Source organism: Rosa chinensis, chromosome 6, assembly GCF_002994745.2.
Source record: "Rosa chinensis cultivar Old Blush chromosome 6, RchiOBHm-V2, whole genome shotgun sequence".
Lineage (NCBI taxonomy): Eukaryota > Viridiplantae > Streptophyta > Magnoliopsida > Rosales > Rosaceae > Rosa > Rosa chinensis.
In genome coordinates this window covers 31,709,259-31,720,881 of record NC_037093.1, presented here as the reverse complement: position 1 = coordinate 31,720,881, position 11,623 = coordinate 31,709,259, and the positions used below count along the sequence as shown (strand labels likewise).

General features: G+C 39.7%; 1 protein-coding gene across 1 annotated transcript; it reads right to left on the bottom strand.

Annotated features, from left to right (window-relative positions):
* Positions 1 to 8,512: 8,512 nt before the first annotated feature.
* Positions 8,513 to 10,745, bottom strand: LOC112169481 (metacaspase-1). The gene is made up of 5 exons (XM_024306517.2): positions 10,283 to 10,745; positions 9,608 to 9,941; positions 9,413 to 9,524; positions 9,121 to 9,312; positions 8,513 to 8,998 (listed from the first exon to the last, which is right to left on the bottom strand). Exons 1-5 carry the CDS (start codon positions 10,743 to 10,745, stop codon positions 8,939 to 8,941), a joined length of 1,161 nt encoding a protein of 386 aa, XP_024162285.2. The 3' UTR covers positions 8,513 to 8,938.
* Positions 10,746 to 11,623: the final 878 nt, after the last annotated feature.

Sequence of the window (11,623 nt, the reverse complement as noted above, 5' to 3'; positions counted from 1 at the left end):
GTGACTCCATGAGAACCTTCCTATGCATTGTTGGCTAAATGAGTTCCTTTGAAATGAGCTCATTTATCTAGCTCACCTTTAACCTTGAACCTTTTTTTTTTTTTTTTTCGCAGGGAGTATTTCATTATTCTTTAAGGTTTGATTGCTGATTATGCTTGTAATTGCATTCTAAACAATGAAATTAAGCTAATCCTTAAGCGAATCATTATGCAATTAATTCAATTTATTGATTTGTAGGAAATAAGCGAGGTTGTTGAAATCATGAGAAAACAGTGCAAAATTGTGCTGTCCGACCAAAAGACGAAAAGTTAAATGATTGGCCATCAGATCATCTAAGAGTCAATGAGGACATAATTAGCAAAGTCAACTCACAGAAGTATTATACAACGAATATTAGAATTTGGAGCAAAAAACAATATAAAAGAGCACAAGAAGACAAAAAATTGGAATCGTCCACGCTTGATTTTGGTCAACCAAAGTGGTTTGTGGCATATAGGGGTGTGCATAACATGGTACAAACTGGCCAAAACTGACTCATAAATATCGTTTGGTTAAAGTTTTTTAACTTCAAAAATTGAAAATCGGTTCAATACTGAACCAAACCATTTATGAACAAGGTTGGTTTGGTTTCTCTTGTGCTTAAACCGCGGAACCCAATTCGACAGGTATGTTTGAAATATAAGAGAAAATGTTTTTTTTATATATACACATAATAAATATAAATTTATTTGTCTAGTTTGTTCTAGGTTTTAAATTTCCAATTATAACTTTATTCTCAAATGATATACTGCCATATTGAATTCAAGGCCCAAAGGCCTAAAACCTAAGTATATAATTGTACAAGTTTTGACAGGACCCGCCCCAGATTTCACCTCGAAATCCGAAGTAGCCCTGCGGGGCCCACCTTAGAAGAAATTCTACCAAAAATTTGGCAGAACTTCCCCTAAAAACGGGCTACCCAAAACCTATAGAAAAAAACATTTACACTTCTAAAACATTCATCCTTATTCTCCTAGAGCCACCATGCTCCCCAAATCACAACATACTCCAATTCACATAACACAAAACGCAACTTGAATAACATTAATCCCACAGGTAATCAGAGCAATTGTCACTCCCCTGATTTTACACACATGAAAATCGATATATATATAATCCCATAATTATACATGCGTGAACGTTCAGTCATCAATACAAAATACCTGAAATCTTTTTCCCTTTAACTTACACACATATTGATGCCCTGAACCCTCAAAGTTAATATACACTCGCTCCATAGAGTTATATATTACACAAGTTTACTAATTAAATTGTCAACAACAAGATAAAACGTAAATGCTCCTCAGAGCTCACTACAAGCGGAAGTCTTAATAACGGTAAGGTCACAAAATCGGATTCCTACCGTAAAGCTGCTAGCTCGCTGCCTCAGTTTCAGCCCCGATTATCCTAACCTGCAGGTTAACCCCTACACCGTTTGAATAGTGTACCGGGTTGCCACACAACAAACCCGGTAAGCTTTTGCAAGCCCGTATGAGTAACTCAAAACACACATGCACGTACAACTCACGCCAAAGTAAGGAAAACAACTCACGCTTTGATTTCCTTCCAAATCGAAATAAAAGAAAGCAACTCACACCTTGTTTCCTTTTAAAACGAAACATAGAAAACAACTCACACTTGAATTCTATCAATAAAACATAGAAAGCAACTCACTCCTTGATTTCTATCAGTAAAACATAGAAAACAACTCACACTTGAATTCTATCAATAAAACATAGAAAGCAACTCACTCCTTGATTTCTATCAGTAAAACATAGAAAACAACTCACACCTTGTTTCCTATCAAATGTACCATAATCGTACCATAGAAAGCAACTCACACCTTGATTTCTATCAAAACATTAATAAGGAAAACAACTCACACCTTGTCCCCTTAAAAACGATTAATAAGGAAGCAACTCACACCTTGTTCCCTAAAAATTTTGTAATGTCATGAGTTGTAAATAACCAATTCCCGTTACCCCATGAATTACCTATATGGCAGACAGATTAGAGCTCTAACTGAAAACGTAATCACTCGTCCGGCCAAAGACGTGATCACCTGGTATTCTGCCCAAGGTCTTAGACCTTCGATCCTCGGGCCGCACTGTCCCTTGGAGCAAAACATTAAAGGAGTCGCACAGGACCCAAAATGTTACACAAATCGCAACGCTTTTGAAAACAAACGAAATCAACATTTCCATAATCATTGTTTTCCGAAAAAGCCACAACACAAAACAATAAAAAGCATCAATTCATGCCTATTGCTTTCATACCCAAATCTCAATGCTTTTCTCAAATCTCAACGCTTTTCAAAACAAATCGAAATCAATCATTTCCACAAATCATTTGTTTTCCAAAAGCCACACCCCAAAACAATAAAAAGCATCATTTCATGCATATTGTTTTCATAAATCCAAAAACCACCCAAAACATATATATATTTCATGTAAACATATATCTATATGTAGTCATCCGTGCAGGAATGCCTACTAATACATGAATACGTATGTATATATATACATCCCATAATATATATATATATATATATATAGACACACACATAGTCATCTACTTAGAAATGCCACTAATACCATCTATAGTTTGCAGTTAATAAGTAACTCTCAAAACAATAAGGGTATTCCTGTTCGTGAATGAACTTCGTGAGATTACTCACCTCAGAATCCCGCTGCGTCTTCTATACAGAACCAAACTAACACTATCACCAACAACTCGTCCAATTCACCTTGAGAAGCACCTAATCACCAATGATCTCAAATCAGTAACGATTCACAATGATTTAAGTCCGAAACCCTTGTTTGAACTAAAATCCCCAAAGTGGCGCCAATCGAGGCGAAACCACATCCGAGACCTCCCAAAATCTCCGGAATACGTCCACGATCAATGTGACCAAACCACAAGTCGATAGGACGCTCAAATCCTCACGGATAGCATAAATCGATCGGTATGAAACTGCAAAAATCATAACAATTCCAAACGAACTCCAAAACTTGCATATTATATATCGAAACGCTCGTATCAACGAGTAGAACATATATAATACCAAAAACAGTTCCTTAAGTGGCTGGAACACCGTCGAAATGCCGCCCCAGGCGGTGGCGCACCGCCGCCGGCCAAAAACTCATTATTTCACAAAACTCCCAACATCAAAGTTCTTCATCTAAGCATGCTTGTGAACTTTCATAACTGGCTCGAAGTCAGAAAACAAGCTTAAGGGATCGAAAACTACCTCACAAGCCGTGAACAGTAATCCAATCCGAGTTGATCGAAGTTTCACGTGAATCGATCCAAATAACCACCAAGGATCGATCAACGAGGCTGCTCTGAGCTCAACCAAGAAGACTTGAAGCCTTGCCGACGTCGGAACAAGGATTTCCGACCGGGTCCGAAAACACCAACCTGCACCGCCTTCTACCGCCGCCACCACCGAGAATCGGTGCTAGAGGACACCACAGGGACGACCAGACGGAGGAGACGAACTGATTTGGAAAATTTCGTCACCGGAGACCGCCGCAGTTCGCCGGAAAGGTCGGGTCGGATCGACCGGGTTCGGGTCGGGTCAGTCGGATTATTTCGATACTGAAGGTAGCAGCCGAGAGAGAAGAGAGAGGAAGGGGCTGGTTTCCGGAAAAGGAAACAAATGAAAATAGTAAGTTTCTCCATCGGGAAACTTCTATTTATACCAAAATGGAAATTCCCTCGAATGGCCATAACTTTCTCATACGAACTCTGATTCTCGCGTTCCACATATCCACGAACTCGTATCGACGTGCTCTACAATTTTAGTGAAGGAAGTTTTCAGAGAATCCCAACGAATAAAAAGTCAACCTTTGCAACCCCCCCTAAAGTCATACTTTCCGAATAAAAATTCATCCGAAACACTTCCGCTCCATCCACGAGCCACGAAACCATCCAATAACCATAATTTAGATTCCAGAAAATCCTCGGAAAATAAACACGAATTTCTGGGGCATCAGAGCAATTCTAATAGAAAGGTAAACAATGAAACCTAATTCAAAGGCAAACGTGGAAGCCAAACTGTTGACTATACCTCAACTCCATGTACGCCCGACCCCAACTAAGCTAGCCTGCAAACTGGGCATTTGAAACCGAAGGGCCCAGGGGAAAGTAATTGAAAACACGTTAACGTGAGTGGACAAAAATTAAACAACTAAATAAATAATTTAAAAGAAATGAAGTGTTTTACTTTCCCACGGATTTAAATTTATAAAACCTCGATGCATGCAACGTTTATAAAACGTATTTCTTTAAACTCAAAATCTCGTGGAAACATACCAGCCCCGCTGGTTAAGAAAAATCGGACTAGGCCCCACTAGTCAAGTAATAATAGGATATGGGGAAGAAGAAATCACCATACGGGTAAAGGAGCCCCTTAGGCTCTACCTACCCTCGACTGCCACTCACACATAGATTGTGTGAGGAGGAGAACTAATAACCTCGACTACCACTCACGTGAGGAGGAGAATAAGCTACCTCAACTGCCACTCACAAACACAAAGTAAGTGAGGAGGAGACCTAATTAAATGACCCGAGTATGGTGAGGAAAAACAATCGAAAACCAGTCAATCATAAAGCTTCCCCAATATCTCACGAGAAAACAATAAGTATATTCAAGTGACGTGACCATGCACGCCAAATACTCTCAAATTTAGAACCAAACCCGGAAATTAGTACGAGCACAAATTCCTTCGGAAAAATCTCATTTCCAGTAATATTCCAGAATATCTCAAAATTGACTACTAAATATAATATGTAATCCGGCAATCATCTCGGTAAAATAAATCGTCGAAAAAAAATCACGTAAATCATATTTCCAAATAATAATCAAATATTCCAAAACCAAATTCCGAAAGTCATACCGAGATAAATCATAATTAATCTCTGAAAATCATTATTGAAAGCAAAAGCACGAGATAAACCGAAATCAATTTCCAGAAAGCATTAATTCCAGAAAATAAGCGCATGCATCAATATTTAAAACAAAAGTCCACTCACAGGTTTACGCTATGATATGCAATAGCAAGCTCCCCGTACGTCGGGTTTGCTTATCCTCCTACGATCCCTTATAAATTGGACGTACATCCAACTTTGAGTATTCATGTCCGAGTCCTTTAATAAGCAATTAAAATCGATAAGTATTCGATCAATAATTTCATTGCTCAAATTCTTTAAAGATCCCTTAGGATATGATGATCAAGCTACTTTCCAAAATATATTTTGAATCATTCTACTCGACCACTTACTTGGTATATCTACCTCAAGAAATTTTACCCACGTTTACCATTTCTGAAGTATTCCGCTCTCACGGAAATTCCAGAATATAGTAGCACAAAATACTTTGTTATAAATTACTCCTTTGACTTTAATTGAAAATCTTCTTAAGTTTGACTAATAAAATATACCACTTTCATTACCGAGTCCATTAAATCGTTCCAAATGCAAATTTCATACAAATTCCTTATTAATTAAATCTGATTACATCTCCCTTAATAGGAACCAGAAGATAAATAGCAGGCGATTTCATTAGTCCTATACTATGATGCACGGATACTGCAATTTGGCCTCGTATCCCGTATCGATCCGGAATACGGGTACGATACGGCTTGGATACGCTTGGATACGCGGACCCAGATTGGATACGGTTTGGATACGTCAGTATCCTTTGCGGATACGTAGTATGTAAATAAACCGGATACGCCGCTTGGTCATTCACTTCTCTTCTCATCTTCTTCGCAAGTCACAGACTACAGATCAATCAGACTTGTTCTTCTCTTCTCCTCTTCTTCGATTCACCTGGAGCTTGGAGGTTGGAGCTTCAATTAGGCTCGCTTCGTTACGTTCTCCCCTCTCTTCTTCTTACCCATATGAATTTGATTGCTTCTGTGATGGTACAAGTTCTTCGATTGGTTTTAAGGGTGTGATGCTTTCATGGGTTTGATGATAAAAGGATAAGGATGAAAGGATTTATGGGTTTGATTTCTTTGATTCGACCAGAAAGGTCTAATGCTTTGGTTATATGGGTTTGATTGCTTCGATTCGACTAGAAAGGTCTGATGGTTTTGGTTTTTTTTTTTTTGATGACAATCTGATGGTTTTATGGGTTTGATGCTAAAAGGATAAAGGATATTTTAATACCTTTTTAAAAAATATTAGTTGTTGCCACTCATAGTGATGTTAGGATTCGGAAGAAGATAAGTATAAAATATATATATATATATATATATTATTTAATTGACGTATCCTTCTCGTATCCGTATCCAATTATATTTCAGATTTGCCGTATCCACGTATCCGATCGTATCGTATCTAGATACTCGTACCGTATCAGTGCTTCTTAGGTCCTATATCACCATTATTAAACCAAACCACCATTTGATTAACCACAGTACCATATCACCATCACTACTCTTTTCCATTCTTTTAACCATTACAATCCCCTTTCCATTTCCATGCCAAATTCCAATATAATTCAAGCAACACAAACCAATTCCACTTCAAACAAATCACAGAACCATATCTACATTATGTACAATAACACAATGCAAAATATATCCAACACCGCGATCCTTACCATTCTTCTTTTCCAAACTTAGACTCGCTTTGCCGGAACTTCATTCCTCCACCATCAATCACCCAAATTCCTTCCTTCAATATACATCGAACTGAACCAGTGCCCACCTCTTTTTCCATAAGCTCCATAACCCATAATTCAAAACCCTCACATTCCAAAATTATATAATCGAGATTAGGGATTCAATTCTCATCAACTAGCAGCTCCAACAGAAGAGAAAAGGCGATAATTTACCTAACAATGGTGGCATGGGAATCCGGTGGTGGAGAAGTGGCCGGAGACGACGCATCGATCCTTGCAGAACCCAAATTCCGGTGACAGGGAGTACGGCAACGTCCGGCTTCGCTAGGCGCTGAAACTTCTGGGTTTTCTTTCCTCAGTGCTTGCTGGGTGTATTGATGTTAGCGGTAAATTGAGATAGTGGCCGGAAATCGAAAAGAGAGAAGGAACAGTGGCGTCGCAGCCATAGGTGTCGCGTGCGTAGGCTGGAGGCGGTGTTTGTCGGTGATTCTTCTTGGGTTGGGTCGCCGTCCTTCACTCGCTTTCTTGGTGGTGGCGGTGTAGTGGAGTGGTAGCCAGAGTTGGTGGTCTCCGATGATGGCAGAGGAAGAGAAGAAAAAGAGAGGGATCGGGGATAAGAGAGGAAGAGAGGCCGTGCGGCCAAGAGAGAGAGAGGGAGAAATGAGAGAGGTTAGGGTTTCTTCTCTTATATAGTTGACTTTGTGAAAAGACCATTTTGCCCTTCCAACATCTCCGAAAAACTCCGGCGTAATGTTTAACTTCTACAGACCATATCTAATTCATACGAACTCTGATTTAGGCGTGCCACGTGTCCACAAACTCAGTTTGACGTCCTCTACAACTTTCATGAAGGAAATTTTCTCAATTAAGGAACGAAACAAAAAATCAACTTTTGGTCAACGAAAAGCACCGAAACGAAGTAAAAAGTGAGAGTAATTGTTGTTTACCGCCCGAATGACTAGTAAACCGGTAAATTTAGGTTCGGGACGTAATAAGTTTTTTGATCCTCTCACATAACATCTCTGATCTCTCAATCTCACATTCTTTGGCCATTCATACTATCATATTAAGCTAGTACTGTGACTAAGTCCTTAAATAAGTGAATCACTTTAATTCTAATTTAGATTTTAGTTTTTGACTATATGTTTTGGTTATTAATCATTGAATTTTTAAATTTAGATAATTTAACAAAATTTTAGTTATTGAGATTGAATTTTTACTATGAATTTTTTCATAAATAACATGTTATTATTATATAGGCGAAAACCACCTAACCGATCGAACAAACCATCTTCAATTGGATTGGATTGGGTCGGATTAAGTTTTTTTTTTAATTTTTTTATGACCAATTCTCCAAAATGCCTAACCGCTCATTTTAGCATAGAGACGGTTTGGAGTCAAAACCGATCCAACCCAATCCGTGTGCAGCCCTAGTGGCATGTCATGGTTGTAAACTTGTAATAGATGGTAGAGTCTCTTTGTCCCATGTGACATATATTTGAAATTTAAATTTCATTTTTGAATTGCTTTGTCCTTTGGTCCGTACTTCACAAAATATCTCAGATATTACACCTCACACCACCACTGTATGCACATACTAGCTACGTATCAAGCACAAAACTAGGCATAGAGCCAAGCGGGAACCAAGCATGCACCATCGGGAGACACCTGGAATAGCCCTACAATGTGGGCCTCTAGGACCCGGCACATACATTGACCGGGACCGCCCCTAGGGACAAATCCAGCGAAGACCATGACCTCACATAACCAACTTTGGTAAGTCTCATTGGCAATGGAAAAGGCAAATCCACAATCATACGTACCATTTAAATATGCAATTACTTTTATTTATGGTAAGCAATTAATCTCTCCCTTACCGTTATTGAGTGACTTAAGCATCGGAGAGTCGTATGCCAACATCCCAGTCTTCTCTCTGACCTTGTTTATTTTGACAGGTAATGAGACCCAATCTATAGTCTGCTTTCTGAGTAATTCTAGGTTTACTGCAAGACCTGTACATATAACTATAATATAATGACCTGTACATATAACTATAATATAATCGAAATTTCTGTGTTCTCTCTCTAGTCACACAGCCCAAACCTTGAGCCCCACTTTGGGGTCTCTTTCTTCTCCATCCAAACAATGAGATAATGCTTTGTTTTACTACTCTAGTCTTGAAGTATAACATATAGACCCAATATACAATAATTCGGAAGTTCTTGCAAATGAATTGAACATCATTACAGTATTTCCCACATCTTACTACAAGAGAAATTTCTTCTTGTATACATCGAAGTCTTCGGACGATGACAATAAAGGTTGCTGCATATATGACGGGGACCCACATTACACAGTAGCAAATATTTGCTTGCTTTGGTTGCAGTTAATATTTTTCAAAACGAAACATTAATTAAACAAAAAAAAAATGCTGAAACTGACCGTACCTGAATGATTTTATGTCGAAAAACTTTTCTCAAGATTCTGGAGTTGAGGCATCTATCCCCATTAATCCTTTGAATTTGATCACACATCAAGTCGAGCAGTTCCCCATACGTAATGCCTTTACCAGAGTGGTTCTTAATAATTTCAATAAGAATGTATGTCATGGCACCATTCATTACATTTCGATCAAAAGCCTGCACAAGGGCATAGATATATAATATATTTATTCAACACAAACCCTAGCTACAATTTGATTAACTGGTAAGATCAAAATTAACTAGGTTGTGTACGTACAGTTGTATCTGCTGCCATTTTATCGTCTTCGCAGGCACTGATGCAAATTGCCAACCCTCCACTTGTACTTTTCCTAGCACCAGAAGGAGGACTATTATCCTTCCACTTGTTCCTGCAACAATATTAACAATAGAATAGATCAATCAGTTTATAGCATACTATTGGTAACGTATATATAGTTTGTATAAGACTCACCCTTTACGGTCGTAGACGTAGAGTAGATCAAGAATTGTTCCACTATGACAAGCATCAACGATAGCATGCAGTGTGACGCCCTCCTTGAGTGGGTGAACGATGGTTGAATTGATATCATTGTCAAGGATCATGCCCTCTTCCATGAAATCAAGAGGGCATATAGTCTCGTCGAACCCGTCAACGTCGTCGTCTCTGAAATCGGGCTGTCGGAGTCCGTGTCCTGAGAAGTAGAACACCAACGAATCTCCTGCCTGGCACCCCTCCACAAGCCATTTCAGGGATTTCTCTATGTTCTTCTTTGTGGGAGTCAGCTCTTTCGGTTGCCCTTCTTCTTCTGCATGCATCCACCATATTACTAATTAATTACTACTTCCCAAAACAAAACACTCGGCCTAATTCGAGTTAGAATTTTCTGAATATTCTTATATCTAAATCGCATTGTTATAGAGAGATGAAGTAGCTAGTTGTTTAAGTATATGCCCTTTTATGCGTCGAGTCAATTGATTCCTTTACAAAATATCACAAGGAATCAGGCGTCTTTTCTACTTTTATATACGATAAGATTATATTCTTCTTTCATAAGCTATCGATCATTAGAGAATAACTTTATGTACGCCTAGTTCATTTTTGATCTGCAATTTAGAGTAGATCTGTACGCCAAATATATATACGTACCTGATAGTATGCGAATGCAGTCGGGTGGAAAACAAAAGGTGTTGATCAACAACTGTTTCATGTTATTGACGTCATTGTAAGTGCCTTTGAGTTTGTACTTGCGCTCCTGGTATGTCACTCCGCAAAGAAGTGCGCGCTTTCTGCCACAGCTTTTTATTAAGCTGGTTGATGACGATGACGGTGACGGTGACGGTGATGGGGATTTACAGTTCTTGGACGACGATGATGGTGATGATCCCTTTATAAGCCAATTAATCCAGCTGGAAGTTCGTCCCCGATGGCTATCCTGCTGCTGCTGACCTTCGTGGTGGTGCCGGGCAAGATCAGCTTTCTTGGTCGTCTCAATCAGATTAACATAACCACAGAAGCAGCGATAATATTGAGTAACACGGGGAATTGGGGAGGTTGGATGAGAGGTTAGATGAGGAAGCCTCGTCTTGCAATTACTACAATTGGTGGTCATTGTTGTGCTTCCCATAATGGATCACCCGCCATATGAATCATGTATTTATATTGAAGGCCCACGTACAAAGGAAGTGTTTGGCTCCAAAACCAGTTGGCTTGCAAACTGTCTCTTTTGAGCGTGTGCGCAGGCGTGCTAGCACCGTGGGGTGCAGTCGTTAGGGGAGTCCCTTGACCTGACTTCTTCTTCAAGCGTTGTGGACGAGGAGAGCATCAACCTCGCCGCAAAGGTTCTTTTCTAGCCTTCCGAGAAAGGACTTTTTTCCTTATGGATAAGGGCTTTGGATGTGATCTCTTCGCGTCACCGAATCGATACTCAATGTTGTAGGCTGAGCAGAGCAATCATTGGGAAGTTTGGAGAAAGCACAGGGTTTCGCTAAAGCATGACTTTAGCTTCGCTGGGTTGCGAGGGCGTTACCCTTGCTTCGCTGGTAGTATCGACGGCAGTAGCACTGGCAGTCGGCTCTTGGAGAGACTAGGACTAGAAGTACGGTCGCCGGGTTTCAACAAGGTTGAAGGTCTGCTCCGGGGAGGCTTTGTAATCGCTGGGATTGATTGATTCGAGAGAGGTCCACGTTTGTCCTTTAAACCTGGTATTTATACACCTAGGGTTTCGACTGTTCCTTGCTATAGAAGGATTATTGATTGAAGTTTCCTATTCAATCATTGCTACTTGATTCCAATAAGGTTTCGTTTTCCTTATGGATCACGGAATGCGTGAAGCTATACCCCAAACCCAAGTAGGCTTATTTCTAGGCCGCAGGTATCGGCCCGCTGGGCTAAATCCACTAAAGGATCTTGCCAAAAATACTTTTGGGCTCAAACATTGCCCCCCAGACCCCGAAATCAGGCCCGCTAAGATGTAACTGATTGAAGGGG